Source organism: Ochotona princeps, chromosome 10 (genome assembly GCF_030435755.1).
Source record: "Ochotona princeps isolate mOchPri1 chromosome 10, mOchPri1.hap1, whole genome shotgun sequence".
NCBI classification, from domain to species: Eukaryota; Metazoa; Chordata; class Mammalia; order Lagomorpha; family Ochotonidae; genus Ochotona; species Ochotona princeps.
The window spans coordinates 20,950,144-20,968,191 of NC_080841.1; the positions used below are offsets into that span (position 1 = coordinate 20,950,144).

At 48.1% G+C, this 18,048-nt stretch overlaps 1 protein-coding gene and 1 long non-coding RNA gene across 3 annotated transcripts in view; both read right to left on the bottom strand.

Annotated features, from left to right (window-relative positions):
* Nucleotides 1-724: 724 nt before the first annotated feature.
* SLC30A1 (solute carrier family 30 member 1) lies at nucleotides 725-4,601 on the bottom strand. Of its 2 annotated transcripts, none has more exons than XM_058669157.1 (2): nucleotides 3,428-4,601; nucleotides 725-1,970 (listed from the first exon to the last, which is right to left on the bottom strand). In XM_058669157.1, the coding sequence occupies exons 1-2, from the start codon at nucleotides 4,068-4,070 to the stop codon at nucleotides 1,066-1,068; spliced, it is 1,548 nt and encodes a 515-aa protein (XP_058525140.1). In that variant the 5' UTR covers nucleotides 4,071-4,601; the 3' UTR covers nucleotides 725-1,065. The 2 variants fall into 2 exon arrangements, with proteins under 2 accessions (XP_058525140.1, XP_004578725.1); XM_004578668.3 differs by having other exon boundaries at nucleotides 3,455-4,598.
* Nucleotides 4,602-11,278: 6,677 nt separating this feature from the next.
* LOC131481317 (uncharacterized) overlaps nucleotides 11,279-18,048 on the bottom strand; it is a 38,273-nt gene continuing 31,503 nt past the window's right edge. Inside the window, exons 2-3 of the long non-coding RNA XR_009246224.1 lie at nucleotides 11,988-12,086; nucleotides 11,279-11,888 (exon numbers count right to left, since the gene is read on the bottom strand). This is a non-coding gene — a long non-coding RNA (uncharacterized LOC131481317). The remainder of the gene's footprint in view (nucleotides 11,889-11,987; nucleotides 12,087-18,048) is intronic.

The window sequence follows — 18,048 nt, forward strand, 5'->3', positions numbered from 1 at the left end:
ATGCTGTTGGAAGATCTCACCAATGTCGAGGCAGAGTCACTTGCAGAATTCCGATTTTGCCTAAATTATTAACTTTGCTTTCTAAGAATTTAATATCCAAATGGACTTAAGCATCTTTTCTCTCTCGAGTCAGCCGCTCCTGGCAAAGCCCAAGTACTTCTGGCTGTGCGGGAAAAGCTGCTGAAATCCGTTCATGATTGGTCACCAGGAAACGACTGTAACTTTGAAAAGCTTTTTCAAAACATCCACAATCTAAAAGACTGCATTAATAGCTTGTATTTAGTGAAAAATTAAGACTAAATGAAAATCTTGAGGCATGTCAGTCAATTTTCAGCTATGTTTCTATCACCAATCTCTCCAGGAAAGTAATGCTGGTGATCACATCCATGTTTCAGACTCACTTTGGCTGAAAGAATTGAAATTCTCTGAAATAATTTAGAAATGTAGTCTGAAAACCAACACACAATAATCGCAATGGTTTGATAAATATTCTTCCTGCTCTTACTCTGCACATGCTATTATTGCGTGTACAGTTCCATTTGCTAATTACCTCACCGTAGAGATGAATACTCAGCAATTCAAAGAGACTTCAAAAAGCATGCTGCCATTATGAAATATGATGATCTCAAAGAACAGGTCAATATGAACTAAAATGTCAAAGGAAACAAACTGGTCACTCTTTAGAGTTCTACGTGCAACAATGGGGCAAAGAAAAGCAGAGAAATTCCAGTAACAATTTTATTTATCCCCCTAATTTTTATCACGGGAAAACCGGAAATCAAAGGTCATTATGTTATATAAAGTTCATACTTGAACAAAAATGTAACATAGTGTTAAAACTGGCTTTCCAAAATTGTTACAGCATAGCTGTACTCTGTGCTAATCATCACAAAATTGTAATATAGAACTCTGGTAGCAGTCCCATTATGTTCTTACAAAAATAGAGTTAAACTGTGTGACCAGATAAGGACTTCAATTATGCTACTTGGCAAACTTAGAATGTCAATGGAGTCTTTTCCTCTTGCAGTTTAAAGCAAAAGTCAAATATCACATCTTTTTCAAGACTCACAAGGATGATTCAGGTTGTTTGTTTGGCATTTTTTTAATCTCTATCACAACAGCAGGGATGTTTTCACCTTTAGTCCTCTTGGGCTTCTTCTCTAGATGGTCACTAAGTTCTAGACAAGAAATGCTAACTGTCGGGGCCTTTTCTGCATCTTTTCCAGAATGGGCCAAGGGTCGGGTCCCACAACATTGCTTCAAAGCACACTGAGTCCTGCAGGCAAGTTCACATGGGACTACACTGGACTTAGAGCCTACGCTAGCAAATTCAGGCTGAATGGTGGTAGCATGGATTCCGTGATTATGAAAAACGTCCTTAATGGTTTTAGCCACCTGCATGTAGGATGTGGGGTCCTCACATTTTATGTGAGCGGTGGCGATGATTCTGCTTCCAGCAAGCTGCCAGACATGTAATTCATGAACTTCCTCAACTCCTTCAACAGCTCGAAGTTCTTTTATCAAATTTGTGATATCAATTTGCTTAGGAACGGTTTGTAGAAGGATAAGAGCAGATTCCTTAAGTAGTGGGTAAGTTGTGTAAAGAAGTATACAAACCATTACAATACAAAGTGTTGGGTCTAAATACAGCACCCAGCAAGGACCAGCCTCATGAACTGATGCCTGAGTACTATTGATAATTTCTACAAATGCTTTGCAGGGGTCAAGGGTACATGGGTTCACACAGAATTCTCTTTCAGAGCAACCTTTCCAAGAGAAATAGAAGACCAAGGCATTTACTACTACAATTACTGAACCCAAGGCATCTCCAAGGACATGCAAAAAAACTCCACGCATGTTAAGTTGTCCAGCGCTGTCATCCTCTTCCAACTTCACATGCTCGGGTTCTCTGATAAGATTCCCATTCACTTGTACATCCACTGCATCCTCGTTTCTAGATTTTTCTGGATCTACAGAGAAAAAGAAAGTTTGTTATCAAATGCATTTAAACTGTTTATATATAACAGATCTTTCTCTAGTTCAACTTATGAAGAAAGTGAGAATCTTTTCATAAAGCACAACAAACGTGTGCCAGGAGCAATTTAACATAAATCAACATTCTGGGAACAAGCCAAGACCTAATGGCCAGGGCTAAATCAAGTCCTTAGGGTACCGCTTCCCACTCAGTCTTCCAATCACAGCCCAACCACCTCCCCTCCTCCAGAAAAAACAAAACAAAACACATTTTCTTCTCCTATGGGGTGGGGCCCTGTAAACTTTCTGCTTTAGCCTTTAGCATATACAACAAAGAAAACACCAAAAGGAATGCTATCACCCACAAATGCAGCCACAGACTAGTCTCCCAGACAACACATCTGATCTGACACCAGCTCTCCTCACTCCAAGGCAACAGCTCCAGAAGAAAACTGATTGTTGACATTTACATTTATCATGAATAAAAGTGGTAATCCTATGGTACTAGGGGGTTTAAAAATGGACAGATCAACAATGTAAATCAACACACATGAAAAACTGCAACGCAATTATCACGATCAGTCCCACAGCTCTTAAGGCAAAAACGTTCTTTCAGAAGAATTACACACCAGTGTATAGCTTAATTGGAATATCAGCCTACCTGGTGGAGAAGGGGAAACCCAATTATAAGCTTGAATCTTATCAATGTTATTTACTGCATTAAAAAGGCAAAAATATACCATCTGATAAAATATCAATGGGAGGAAAGGGAGGGGATACACCAAACTGCCCCCATCTCCGAGCTTGGGGAGCAGAGCATTTTTTTCTTTCCATTTTCTTTCAACCCTTATTTTTCTCAGTTTTCTTCCAGAGCACTATGTTAGAAAAGGGAACTGCATCCATTAGAACACACGCTGAATAAATGACCGTCACTTTCATTTTGGTACCACTACTGCAAGTCCTATGCAAAGTGACCGCTTAACATGCTCAAGACAAATCCTGAGTCTGGGATTTTCAGGACTGGCGATCCATGAACTGAAACATACACTGTGGTTCATAAACGAAACCTTTAACCACGGAGTCATGCGCTCTGCAGCCAGCCTTATGAAACTTGGGCCGTGGGGGCAGGCACCACTCGGACAGGGGCATCGGCTCAACCCCCACTTGAGGACGCACTGGGTGGTGGTGGTGGGGTGGTCCTTCCCAAGGAAATCAGGGTACCCAAGCCCAGCGCGCGTGCGAACAGCGCCGGGATGCCGCCCTCTCCCGCCCCTTTTCCTCCCACCAGCAGCAGGCAGGCTCCCGCCCCGGGCTCCGGCTCCCAGCCGGTCCCGCGTCCCGGAGCTGCCGGCGGCGTGTGCGGGGAGGCCAGGCTCGCGGGCGCCAGGGGGCGTGCGGGCCACCCGGGGGCCAGGACGCCCCAAACCCAAGCAACCACCTGCCGCCGACCTACCCGCTCCCTTCCCCCGGCCCCGCACACCTGCCGGGTCCGCCTTGAGCCCGTTGGAGTTGCTGCTGTTAGCCACCAGGGTGTTGGTCTCCTCCTGCTCCGGGCCCTGCTCGCCAGGGGCCGCGCTGCCGTCGCTGCCCCCCGCGCGGTGGCCCTTGCCGCGGGTCCCCTTGGGGAGGCCGTGGCCGTGGCCCCCGTGCGAGTGGCCGTGGCCGGAGTCGTGGCCAAAGCCGCTGTGGTGGTGGAAGAGGCAGAGTCCCAGCACGTTGACCAGCAGCCCGGCCACGCCGACCCCGAGCACCACGAGCGGCTGCTGCATCTCGTGCGGCTCGATGAAGCGCTCGATGGCCTCGAGCAGGATGGCGAAGCAGAGGCCGGTCAGGAAGATGGCGTTCACCAGGGCCCCCATCACCTCGGCCCGGATCCAGCCGAACGTGTTCTTCTGGGTGGCGTGGGTCCGCCGGGCGAAGCGCTCGGCCACCAGCGCCACCACCAGCGCCAGCACGTCCGACAGCATGTGGAAGGAGTCGGACAGCATCGCCAGCGACGCGGTCACCCGGCTCACCACCACCTCCAGCACCATGAACATGAAGGTCAACATGAGCATGCAGAGCAGCCGGCCCCGTTTCCGACCCCAGCACCCCATGGCTGCGGCGGAGCGGCCCGCCGAGCGCGGCCGGGCGACCCGGGAGGAGGAGGCGGCGGCGTGGGTCGCGGGGAGGCCGGCGCGGGGCTCACGCCGCCCGAGTCCCACAGCCTCACGGGGGCGAGCCCGGGGTCAGGCCGGCGAGCCCCGGGTGTGCGGGCGTCCTCGGCCGGCCCGCGGCGCGGCGACGCGCGGCTGCTTAGGCGTCGGTCGTCCGAGCCGGCGCCCAGGCCCGGCGCAACGCCGGCAGCCCCCACAGCCTCGGCGGGGCGGCGGCGGCGACGGCGGGGAGCTGGAGCTCCCGCAGCCGGGGGAAGAGCAGCCGGAGTAGGAGCAGGAGCAGGCGGGCGGCGGGCGAAGGTGACCGGCAGCTCCGCGCCGGGAAGACTCCGAGCATCTGAGGGCTCTCCTCGCCGGCCTCCGCGGACGGTGGACCGAGGAAGCCCACCGCACAAGGAGCTCAAGAGGCGGCGGCCAAGGCAGCTGCACTCGGCCCGGGCTCCGGCGCCTTCTTCGCCCCCCCGCCTTTGCAGACGGTTTACAAAAAAACTTTGCTTTGCACTCGGAACCCCCGTTTTCACACGGACCCGAGCGTGACAAGGCCCTGCCGCCACGCCCACCGGACCCGGAACGCTTCCCCATTGGCCAGGACTCCCTCACGACAGCTGCCCCGCCCCGCCCACCGCGCCGGTCATTGGATGGCAGCTCCGAGGGGCGGGAGAAGGCGGGGCCGCGGGGCTCCAACCGCTGGAGGCGGGGCCTCTCGCTCCGGGAGCCGGGCGTGGGCCGGGGGCCGCGGCCGGGTGCAGCGGCGGGCGGCGTGGGGGAGGGGTGGGGGCGCGGGCCGCGTGCAACGGGTGGGGCCGTGTCGGGCGTGGCCGTGTCGGCGCCGGGGGCTGAGGGTCCTCACCCAGCCCCCCGCGCACACCTGCCGGGGCCGGGCTGCAAACAGACTTTGATCGGGCTAGCCGGGTCCACGTGGGGGCGGGCCGCGCCGCGGCTGGGTGACAGCCCGGCGGCCCAGGGAGCCGCTGCCAGCGGGGGCCCTGTCAGAGCCGCCGGACTCCTCAGACAACAAGTGCCACTCCATAACTTGGGACTCTGCCCGAGCCGAGGAGTTCGTCCCCACCCCGGGCAGTTTAGCAAGTGGCGTGGAGGGAATCCCCGCACGTATTTTAGGACCGCAAAATGCCCCCTGTCACCGTCGCCCTCAGGAGGCCTTGTGTAAAAAGTAGGGTATTTCTGTCACTCATTACCCAAGGACAATTGACGGTTCAGATTTGGGGGGTGGGAGCAGCACCCTGGGTCCTGGCCCTTGCCTTGTCCCTGCTGGTGGCCCTGTGAGTTTAGGCAGATGGGTGCGCTCCCTCCAGACCCTGGCGGGCGTTCGTTAGCCAAGTGCAGGATCGGACGAGTGGAACTCGGGATTCCTTCACAGCATTCCAGCCGCGTTCCGAGGCTTCTGTGATGCCTCGTGCTGTGTATGAACCCTGGGGCGGTTGCTAGGGGAGGGGGAGGGGCAGAGAGTCTAGGAAAGGCTGAGCTTCCGTCCAGGTCGGGGGTGAAACACACACTGACAAGTCTAAAATTATGATCAAGTCCACCACGCGTCCTGCTCACGCTCATTCACATTGGAGAAACACGCGGGGGGGGGGGGACTATGGGTGGAGGTTAGCTAACCTGGAAATGAAGGACTTGGGATCCAAGCAGGGTCAGCCAGGGGCTGAAACTGCCCCATTGGCCTCTCCCCAGCTGCTGCCCCTCTGAGTGGGGACACCCAGCTGCCTCAGCCCCACACAGTGCCAGCCCCTTGCCCTCAGAGCTGTACAAGTATTAACCTGGTTTTGTATTATTCCATCAGTACATCCCCACCACACACACACACACACACACACACACACACACACACACACACACACACACACACACACACACACTTGATGTGTTTCTCATGTCCCAGACTGGAGAACCAGATCCTTGTTTTCTGGTTTTATTCTGCTGGGATAGGAAGGAATGGAAAGTTTCCAAGATGTTATTAAGGAAGAATTGACAGAATTGTGTGATTAATAGGGTATCAGGAGGAAGACGACTGTAGCAGAATTCAAGATAGTCATGCTGTTTCTAATGTGGCAAGGAAAATACTTCCTTTAATAGGTAAAGAGGCTGGGAAGAGGGCCAAGAAGCTTATTTTAAGGGGGAAAGCACTAAACTCCTCCCACCACCACCCTTTATTAGAAGGGAAAGAGACAGAGAGAGAGAGAAAGAGCTCTTCCATCTGCTGGTTGACTCCCCAAATGCCTGTAACAGCCAGGGCTGGGCCAGGCTGAAGACAGGAGCCTAGAAGTTCTTCCAAGTCTTCCCTTGGAAGTCGGGGACCCCAGTGCTTGTGCTGTACCTGCTTCCTCCCAAGACGTGCATCTGTGGGAAGCTGAATTGCAAGAGGAGCTGGGAAGTGAACCGGGGTCTCCAACATGAAATGCAGGTGTCTCAAACCATGCTTAGCCACTGTGCCAAACATGTGCCCCTGAGTTCCACTTTTTAAAAAGATATTTGACTTGAAAGGTAGTATGACAGAGAAGGATCTTCCATATATATTGGTTCATTTCCCAAATGACCATACCAACCAGGGTTGGACCAGGCCAAATCTGAGGACCCCATCTTTTTTTCCCATGTGGGTGTTAGAGAGCCATCATCAGCTGCTTCCCAGATGTGTTAGTGTGGGACTGAGCAGCTGGGACTCGAACATGCTCCCTGATAGAGGAGCCATATGGAGGCAGCCATTGCAGATGGTAACGTCACCCGCTCCACCACAACACCTACCCTCTGAGCTCCCTCTCCCAAGGTGCCGAATTTGAGGTGAACTCTGGATTGGTGAGGTTTCATGAATTTTTGCCTCCTCCTGGAAGTTGCTGGGTCCTTTTACTGAAAAGATAGATTATTTCCAATGTGAGAGTTTGATAACCAAAGGACCAATGGAGAAGGCAGGTATGCTTCATACAGATTAGCCATCACTTAATAACTGATTGGGAGATGTTGAGATGCGTGTTAAAATGGGTTTCTATGTTCAACTCTTAGGAGAACTCACCCTTAAGGCCCAGATGATGTGTTTTATTCTCTCATAACCTGTGGGGGTGGAGCGGGAGGGAGACATTTTTTTTTTCAGACTTGTAACAGTGAAATGTTTCAGTCAAACTTCCCCCTCGCATTAGGGAAGCAAAATGATGTGGTGCCTTGATTCAACTTTTTTCCCTTTTCGGCTGGTTGTGCTAACAGACTTTAAACACCTCCAGGAGTAGATTCAGATGAAAGGAACTTCTGCCATGATTGGCCAACACCCCGGGAGGTGGTGGCCTCAGGTTGCGTCATAGGGTTTGACTTCTTCCTTCTGACTTTTGAGAAGTCCCCTGATAACTTGCTGAGTATCCAAATGGACAGAGCCCGGCATACTTTAAAGATGAGAGAATTATGCTCTTTTTTGAAAAGAGACTGCCAATTTGAATGAAAGTCAAGGGCTGAACACAAACCCTGCAATCTTAAAGGTCTCAGGAGCTTTCTCCTTGCTTGTTAGAGTGACAGTTTAAAAAGAATCCTGAAAAATCCTTGTAAAAGCTGTACAACACAAACTCACCTCTGAGTCTAGGTCATCAGCCATCGGGAATGCCCTAAATTTCATCTGTGCTTGAAAAGGCACAAGAAAGACATGATGGGGCAACCAGGTTGCATTCAAATTCAGTTGCTCATAAATTGCTTCTGCTTTTCCATTTTAAAGCAAAAATAGCAGGGGAAATCAGATTTGGTTTGGATTTTGTTTGTCTCTGGAAATGTACCCGAATCATTATTAAAAATATGGACCAAAATCTTTCATAACAACACAAGTGCCAAGGTTTGATTTTAAGCTCCTCCCAGAGGAACAGGCTGCAGGATAAAGAATAAACAAGGAACAATGCAGTAATAAAGGCCAGAAACAGTGTGAAAGCTCTCAGAGGTACAGGAGGGACGATGTGAGAGAGGGTCAGGGCAGGAAGCCCATGTGGAAGTGGGGAACAAACAGGAACAGTGTGGGGAGGGAAGGGAGAGGCCCAGCATTGCCACTGAGCTCTTTCTGTTTGTTGGTTAAAGCTACAGAGCGGCAGGTGAGAACTCATCTTTCGTGGAGACTAGAAACTGAATTGGAAACTGAGGTCATGCTTGGAAACGCCGGGACCTAAGGTGTAGAAGGACATTGCGACCCTAGGTGGTCAGCGAGCATAGGATTACAATTGATAGGATAATATTTGTATGAAAACAACTGAGTGTGTACCATTAAGTAAATGGATGTCATTTGTGTGAGAACAGCTGAGTGGACAGCATGTGAATGAGAACACTTGGTGGGATATACAAAACCCAAGAGTTCCAAACAAAAGTATAGAAATAGTTGATGGCTTTTGTTTATAAGCTCAATACCGCCTCCCTTATCCCAAATGACCCTCGGTCTATGAAGTCTGATGCCACTAACTGACTTCGATCATCAGTTAGAGTCCACACATGTTATTATAGGCTCCGTGCACCAAGTCCATTGCTGCAGGACAGCGACAAGTGGCACCTGAACAGGGACCCACATCTTTCCAGAAAGCCTCATTAACAGCATTTGCGGAGTCCTTGGGCACCGTGTCACTTAACGGCAGAAACTGTGGAAGGTACAAGTGGTCAAATGGAGTAAGCGCCTACTCATTCATTAGCCATTTGGGGGGTGCTGGAGATCCTAATAAAAACACAAAGCACAGAAGCTCAAAACAGTAAAACGAAATCCAAAAGCATGTTTTTAATGACATTTCTCGTTACTTGTCCATAAAGATGACGTTGGCCGGGACAGCGTTTTGTAAGAATCCTGGAAAGTTCAGGGAACTGGCCCTTAAAAGCCACTGTGTGATTCTGGAACAAGTTCTCCCCCTCTCTCTGGGCCTCATTCCCAAATCTTTTCAGTGAGTGGCTGTACAGCATGGCTTTTGAACAAGGGGTGGGTGAAGGAGAAGGACCTGCAGGACGGGTGCTGTTGGGTGGGGCTTTTCACACCACCTGTACTCGAGGTCACTGAAACCCTGGGCTTAGTTCTCAACGTGCAGCTTCACCACCAACATTTTAATCACTTCCCCTGTGGAGGGGCTTGGGTTGGGGACACTTTCATTTAGGCTCACAGTGAGCTCATTGCAGACCCCCCATCTGTTCCTCTTGCTGGAAGGGTGGAAGAAGGATGTATGTGTGTTGGAGGGGGTGAGCCAGGTCGCAGGAGTCGGAGCATCCTTGCAAGGGGGCGTTTCCAGACTTCAGACTGTACGATTGTCCTCCCATCTGCCCATGTTCCTGCTACCCTCCTGCTACACCCCATCTTGCACCAGTCATCTTTAAATCTCTCAGATAGTTGGGCCCAGCGCAATAGCTTAGGGGCTAAATCTTTGCTTTACATGCACCAGGATCCCGTATGGGTACCAATTTGTATCCTGGATGCTTCATTACCCATCCAGCTCCCTGTTTGTGGCCTGGGAAAGCAGTAGAGGATGGCTCAAAGCCTTGGAACTCTGCGCCCGTGTGGGAGATCCAGACTCCTGGCTTCAGATCCACTTGGGGAGTGAACCAGCAGATGAAAGATCTTTGTCTCTGCTTCTCTCTGTAAATCTGAATTTCTAATAATAATAATGGATCTTTAAAACTCCCAGAACATACTACCTGCTCACAGCTGAGCTCCACCAGCAGCTTCCCAGGGTGGTGGGGGTTGCACAGGGCTGGGCATGAGTTGGCTCCGACTGCCCTCCCCAACTCAGGGTTTTACCTGAGCCTGCCTGCCTGCCTGCCTGCCACAAGTCTGGTCTGTGCACACACAGGTCCCTCTGCTGGGATGCTGTCATTTCCCCTTGTCAGCTTGTGAGCTCTTGTTCATCTTGCAGTTCTCTGTCTAGCAGTCACTTCCTTGGGGAATCAATCTTCTCTGACCTTTGAACCAGGTCACATTGCTGTAGTAAGAGTGAGTGTCTCAGCTCAGCACCCTCCCTGCTGGTTTTTGGTGGCACTTAGCAAAGATGCGGTGTTACATTATACGGAGCGTCCGATTAGATTTTAAGCTCCATGCAGAAGAGAATGATGTGTGATTTTGCACGCCATTGTGTCCCTATCCAGTCAGGCACACGGGAGGTTGCTCAGTAAATTTCACTGAATGAATGAAAACCCATAAATTGCCTTTCTCAACACGGTAATCCATGAATTCCATTTCCTCTGGACAAAGTAGAAGCAGAAAACAGTCGCGTTCATTAGCCAGATTCTCACTCATTGGCTCACCTTCTGTTTTACCGTAGGCAGGCTGTGGCCCTCCTATTGTGATATCATGTTGAAAGATGCGAATAATTGGATGTGTCAAGGATCCCACCCTTGAGGTCCACCAGGATAATGCTATGATCTAGGTTCTCACAGTTTTTAGAGTATTTATTTGAGTTTTACGGTGACCCTACAAGGTTTGCAGGATGGAGTGTACAGATCATGGACGAAGGCTCCAAGAAGTTAAGAAATTGGCTCGAGACTCCGCAGTTTGTGTGAGCTCTGATTGGACCAGCAACCCACCCCACCACTGAGGTTGGGGTCTCGCAGGCCCTGAGTATTACCCAAAGTTGCTTGTTCTGTGCTGTTCTTATCGCTTTGTAATTACTCTAAGGACTAAGGGGAAGTGGCCTACTTGTCAGTGACTACCTCTAACGGGTCACTTCCAAGGTCTGAGTCTCCAGGGATGTGTTCTAAATGTGGGTCGTAGTCACACATAATGCTGTGGAATGATTTAGTTAATGTTTCTGCCCACTGTTTTGGTTTTTTTAGCCCTTGCCTTCTGTTTCAACAACCTGGCCATCTCCCAAACGACTACCAACATCAGTGAAAATCTTGGCCCAACGGTGCGCCCAGGAGTCACCGGCGAAACACGTGAGCATGCAGGCCTTGATTCAGTAAGTCCACAGTGAGACCCGCAATTCTGCCTTGCCAACAAGCTCCTGCCTAACGCTGGGACTGGGACTCCCCAGACCCCACTCAGAGCACACTCCCGGGCACACTCTGTACCTACATGCTTTAACCCTGAAGGGGGATACTACATGGAGTTTGGATCTTCACAGAAAATACAAATATCCTGAAAACTTAAACATTCATTCATTTTAATTTTTATTTTATATTCTTCTGACACATTTGAGTTTCATTTGAAATTAGCAGATAATTATTTCAAGAAGTCAGATGTCTTATTCTTGTAGGGAAGCACTCCTTAAAATTAATCCAACTCCAGGTATACAAGCAAACCTTTGTTTTTGTGCACATGGTGTTGGAGAAAAATAGTTCCTCTATGGCTTCTGGAAATATCTTACTATTCCCACCACAGCATCCATGGCCTCTGAGGCTGACAAACAGACTGGGCTGAGGACTCAGAAAACCAGTAACGGGGTGGGGGTTGGGAGGAAGGGGAGACCCTTGTTCTCAAACCTTCCCTTATCCAAGAGGAAATGCCTTTCCTGTTAGGCCTTACTCATTAACTCTTCCTGGTGATCTAAAAGACAAAATGAGCAAGGGGTGTTTGATACTGGAGCCGTCCTAGGAGTAGTAGCAATATCCCTCCCTGCAGGGCAGACAATAGGTGAGAAGGAAAGTTTGCTTTCTCTGTCTACTAATTCTGGAGACAGAGAAAAACTCTAACTTTAAAAGGTTACCTCTGGAGATCAATTCCTGGAAGTCCTTCACTTGATTGCGTTTATGCTTCCTTTGACTTCAAGGTGCACTCCATCATTAGGTCAGCGTTGACCACCTGGGAGCTAAGACCTTCAAAATGATCACAATTGAGACAATGGGGAATTGTGCTTCTAGGCACCGTTCAGGCAAGTGCTTCCAGATTTAATGGAGAAACTAGTGTCTGCTCACCTGGGCCGAGAGGAGATTGTCTTATCTCTCAATTGCCTCCTGGGTTGCAACTGAGATATAGAGGAGAGGTAAGTCTAATGGGAAAGAATCTGGCTCCACCTGTTGGGAGAAAAAGAAGTTATGAAGTATTCCTGTAAGTTTCCATGGGCTGGGCTTCTGCCCAGATACACATTATCATACATAACAATAGTGTGAACATTTTTTTATTAGAAAGATAAATCAGATTTAGAGAAGAGAAGAGACAGAAAGAAAGATCTTTCATCTGCTGGTTCACTCCCCAAATGGCTGCAACAGTTAGAGCTGAGCCAGTCTGAAGCCAGGAGCCTCTTCTGGGTCTCTCATGAAGGTGCAAGCTCTGCTGCTTTCCCAGGCCACAAGTAGGGAACTGGATGGGAAGTGGAGCAGTCTGGACATAAACTGGCCCCCGTATGGGATCCTGATGCTTGCAAGGTGAGGATTTGGCCATTGAGCCATCACACCAGGTCCAATGTGAGCATTTTCTTTTCTTTTTTTAAAGATTTATTTTTATTTTCATTACAAAGTCAGATATACAGAGAGGAGGAGATACAGAGAGGAGGAGATACAGAGAGGAGGAGAGACAGAGAGGAAGATCTTCTGTCCGATGATTCACCCCCCCAAGTGACCGCAACAGCTAGTGCTGTGCCGACCCAAAGCCAGGAGCCAGGAGCTTTTCCAAGTGTCCCACATGGGTGCAGGGTCCCAAGGCTTTGGGCCGTCCTCAACTGCTTTCCCAGGCCACAAGCAGAGAGCTGGATGGGAAGTGAAGCTGCCAGAATTAGAACTGGTGCCCAAACGGGATCCTGGAGCGTTTAAGGCAAAGACTCTAGCTGCTAGGCCACGGTGCAGGGCCCCAATGTGAGCATTTTCTAAGAAGGCCATCATTCTCCCCTCTTTCAATCAACTGCACATAATGCTTTCTGATTAATATTCCCATGAAACTATTTCCAGAAGTTCATGGCAAAGTGGAATGAAAAGGTAAGTGGGGAGAGTGGTTGGCACAGCAGTTGACATCACTTAGGACACCTACATCCCATATTGGAGTGATAGGGATCCAATGATGCTCTGCTTTCAATTCTAGCTTCCTGCTAATATGTATCCTCAGAGGCATCTAGTAATGGTTCAAGTGTTTGGGTGAGAGACTCAAACTGAGTTCAGGCTCCTGCCTTGAGCTGACCGAGCCCTGGCTTTTGCAAGCATTCAGGAAGTGAACCAGCAAATAAGCTCTCTGCCTTTGAAATATGTTGGGGGGTTGGGGCAAACAGAGACTTTATGATGGACCGTATCAATCAGTGGACGACCTCATCGAGAGAAACTGGCAGCGATTCATAACTAGAGAACTATTAACACCACTTGAGCACATATCTCAGAGCATGCCCCACATCCGGGACTTGGGGTGGGCGGGAAACCGGGTGGGGCTTCTCCCTCAATATCCCCCTTTACCTCAGATACATGATGGAAACAATATTGACATAATAGCATTACCCACTTCCCTACCCCCCTGAACCTTTTTTTTTCTTTTCTTTTTTTTCTTCTTTTTCCTTTAACTGTAATTAACTATGTAAAGATTGTCAACAACAATACAATAAAATAGACTAAAAAAAAAAAAAAGAAATATGTTGAGGGTGGGAGGGAGATGGGAAGACAGATTTATTTAGGTGCAAGAAAAATGTGAAATCCACACATTTCCCATGAACTTTTTGAAGATTCCTCATATGCATGCATGAATTTCAGCTGTTTTTGCACCAAAAATAAACTTGTCTTTTGTTCTGTTTTCCCTGAACTTTTGGCGGTTGATCCTAAATCCAAGGACAAGTGTGCTTACAGGAGATGTGTGGAAAGATTACACAGAAGAGAAGACTATGGGGAGAGAGCAAGGCAGAAATTACAGTGATGCAACAAGAAGCCAAGGAAGGCCAACAGCCTCTGGAGGGTGAAAGAGGCAAAGATGGGTTTGTGGCCAGGCTTCTGAGGGGACCAGAGCCCCGCCAATACCTTGACTTTAGGTTTCTGGTCCCCAGAATTGGGAGGAAATAGGTTACTGTGCCTTTAGCCATCAGGTGTGTGGTAACTAGCCACAGCAACCCTAGGAAAGTAAAATAGGGCCTATTGCATTCAGCTATTATTATGGTTAGTGAATCCCCAACATAGCTTATTGTTTTCCCCTTTGTACTTTTTTATCTCTTTTTTTTTCTCTTTAAGGAACTGCCATAGCCCATTGCAACTTAAAAAGAGGAGTACTTATTGAAAAAAATTACTGAATGAATGCATGGAAAGTCCACTCCTACCCTTTGTCTTGGTGCCACATATCCTATTCCACAAACTCTAACGTAGGGTGACAGGAGCACTCATGAGGGCCTCTTTCCATTTGCTGCCCCGTGGTATATACCCCTTTGGTAGGTTTCTCTCCCCCTCCCAAGCCTTCTTCAGGACAGGGAACATTTCCTTTTTCTTTTGATAATCCATTTTGATATAGGCCCCAGTGCATAGTAGTGACTCAAGTCTGTGGCAATACTAATATCCTAATGTCAGAAGTTGTTCACTAATTTGATTCTCATTGCCAAGCTGGGATATACATGGTGTCCTTGTCAAGGGCAGGATGTTTGCTCGTTGTGTTCTTCCCGGCAGCCACTGAACCTTCCAGTCCCACTGGATTGCAAATATAAACTGCAAATGGACAGTGAGCTTGAACAGGAGGGTTTTTCTGCTGGGTGGATGTGCCACGAACTCAAGTCTCCTGCCTGGAGATCTTGTCCTCACTCACACAGAAAGGCTGATTTTCATAGAGTTCCTCACAGTGGAATGACTCTGCTAATTATTTATGTGTGAGTCTGTTTTCTTTCTTTGCAACTCTTCCTCATGTGGGATGGTGAACCCCTAGGTTGCAGGGAGCCAGTGGTCAGTATCAAGATGGTTTTCGTAGCTCAGTGAGGGCCACCTCCCCCATCACAGGGTGCAAGAAACTTGGAGTGTGGTATCCATGGGATCAGGAATTAGCAACTCAACTTACAAACAGAAAGTCTTAATGGAACTTACAGATAGTCCCTAACCTAGGCTAGTTGGTCTTAAAACAGTTTTTGGCTTTATAGTGGTACAAACTCAGTCCTTATTGAATAGAAGTGATAATTCCAGTTTTAAAATTTGGGTGGGGATATGCACTAAGATCCCCCTCTAGATGCTGGCACAGCAGAGACCACAGCTCCCAGTCAGCCCTGTGGTCACAGAGGGGAAATGAGCCACACTGCAGGTTGCTGGGAAGGGCGGTGAGTTAAGTGAATCACATGCATTTTCAACTCAATATTTTTAACTTACATTGAGACAAAATCTTTCACCAAAGAGCACCTGTATTCTTTAATAACAAAAAAAATTTCAAGGAATATCCATGTACCCTTCACCTGAATTAATTTGCTTTAAACATTTTATCCCATTTACTTTAGCTTTTGCATTCTTTTACTTTTTAATTTTTCAAAAAGATTTATTTACTTTAATTGAAAAGGCCGATTTACAGAGAGGAGAGACAAGGAGAAAGATCTGGTTCACTCCCTAAATAACCACAATGGCCAAAGCTGAGCCAATCTGAAGTCAGGAACTTCTCGGTCTCCCATGTGGGTGCCAGGGTCCCAAGGGTTTGAACCATCCTCCTCTGATGCTTTCCCAGGCCATAGGCAGGGAGCAGAAGGGACACAAGCCAGCACCAATATGGGATGCCAGCACTTACAGGCGGGGAATTAGCTAGTTGAGCCATTGCATCAGCCCCTGAATTTTAATTAATTAATTAATTAATTTTCTTTCAGGGGCAAAGAGAAAGAAAGCCCCATCTATTGAGTCATGCCCCAAATGCTCTACAATTGCTAGGGTTGGGCCAAGCCAAAACCAAGAATTCAGCCAAGGCTTTCTATGTAACAGGAATCAAACTACCTAAGGCATTCCTACTGCTTCATAGGATCTGCACTGGAAAAGCTGAGGTTAAGAGGCAGAGCTGGGAAATAAGCCTAAATACTCCAATGAAGTCTTAGCCTGTAGGCTCAATGTTCACTCCTCTCTTGTGAATCATGTGAAGATACTTGCCTGTGTCATGACTCTTCCCCTTTATATAACTTGCTACACAGTTTCTGAACATGAAAATATTCTCTCATATAACTGTAGTAAATGTATCAGTTATAACTTTACATTGGTACTGCCCACATTCCATCGTTGAGAGTTGATCTAATAATATCTCTTCCAGACTTGTCCACTGCTTCCTCCTGCTGTGCAGCATCAAGTCTAGGGTCCCATGATTACATTCAGTTGTCTTGTTGCTTTTACCTCCTTCCATTTGGAACATTTCCATAGTGTTGACATTTGTTAAGAATACCATTGTTTTTAATAGAAGATTCCTATTTTGCATTCATGAGATGTTTTGTCTAGTACTCTTGGCTGGAATATTGCAAAATTAGCAGCATGTCCTTCTAAGATTGTCACAAATGGAAGTACAAAGTGGCCATCTGGCCCTTCCTGGCAATATAAACTTTTACTGCCCTGTCAAGGTATTGCCCAATTTCCCTACTATATAATTAATTTTTTCAAAGATGCACTTATTTATTTGAAAGGTAGATTTCCAAAGAGAGAATGGGAGACTGACAAAAAGAGATCTTCAATCTGCTGGTTCACTGTCCAATGACCACAAAGGCTAGGAACTTCATCTAGTCTCCCACTTGAGTGACAAGGGACCAAAAACTTGGGCCATCTTCTCTTGCTTTCCCAGGCACATTAGTAGAAAGAAGGATCAAAAGAAGAACACCCAGGACTTGAACCAGCATCCATATAGGATCCAACTTTGCAGGTGGCAGCTTAACCTACTGCAGCACACTAGCCCACAATTTAAAAAATTTGGAATCTGGGCCTGGTGCCGTGGCCTAGCAGCTAATGTCCTCACCTTGAACTCACCGGGGTCCCATATGGGTGCCGGCTCTAATCCTGACAGCCCCACTTCCCATTAAGCTCTCTGCTTGTGGCCTGGGAAAACAGTTGAGGTGGGCCCAAAGCCTTGAGATCCTGCACCTGCTTGGGAGACATGGAAGAGGATCTGGGCTCCCAGCTTTTGGATCGGCACAGCTCTGGCCGTTGCGGTCACTTGGGGAGTGAATCATCGGACAGAAGATATTTCTCTCTGTCTCTCCTTCTCTCTATATATCTGACTTTGCAATAAAAATAAATAAATCTTAAAAAAATTGAAACCCATAGTTTTTTTCATAATACCCGTTTTCTATGAACTTTTAAAAATGCTTACTTACTTGAAAGTGCAATAAAGAGATCTTTCATCCACTGATTCAACTCCCCAAATGGTCTCAAGAGCCAGAGGTGAGCCAGGATCCCAAGGGTTTGAACCATCCTCCTCTGATGCTTTCCCAGGCCACAGGTAGGGAGCAGAAGGGACACGAGCCAGCACCAACATGGGATGCCAGCACTTACAGGTGGGGAATTAGCTGGTTGAGCCATTGCATCAGCCCCTGAAAATCCAGGAGCCCAGGACTCTAACTGGGTCTCCCATGTGGATGACATGGAATATCTGTCAAAATGAAAATTAGCAGGAAGTTGGATCTGAAGTGGAGAACCCAGGACTTGACCAGCACTCCAATATGGGTTGCAGGCACCCCAAGCAATGAATTAGTCCATTGTGTCACAACAACCGCCTCTAATTAATTTTTCACCCTTAAGCTAATAAGCAGTTTCTGGGGGAGATACTTTTAGGACCATGCAAAGATCTTGTTGACCAATATTTCTCCTTATAAATGATGATTTCCTCCCACTCTACCCTTACTGTGATTGCTGAATGATGGTTTTCTGTCTCCAACACACACTTACTAGACAGTTTTGAGTGTTTTGTACCTATTACCAGTAAGAACATTTCCTATTTCTCCAGGTGTTGCTAATTCATTAATGAACTTAGTTTTGAAGTTGAATTTGCCCCAGACTTGGCCAAGGGTACCCCTTCAAGCTGTCAAATTGCTATCTAAGGCTGCACTAGCTCAATGGCCAATCCTCTTTCTTGTTATGCCAGCAT

Excerpts from the sequence above, each read along its gene's own strand:
- SLC30A1 (XM_058669157.1), bottom strand. The coding sequence starts at position 4,070 with ATGGGGTGCTGGGGTCGGAAACGGGGCCGGCTGCTCTGCATGCTCATG. Across the intron at positions 1,971-3,427 it reads GGGCCGGGGGAAGGGAGCGG|ATCCAGAAAAATCTAGAAAC; the intron begins GTAGGTCGGCGG and ends TTTTCTCTGTAG.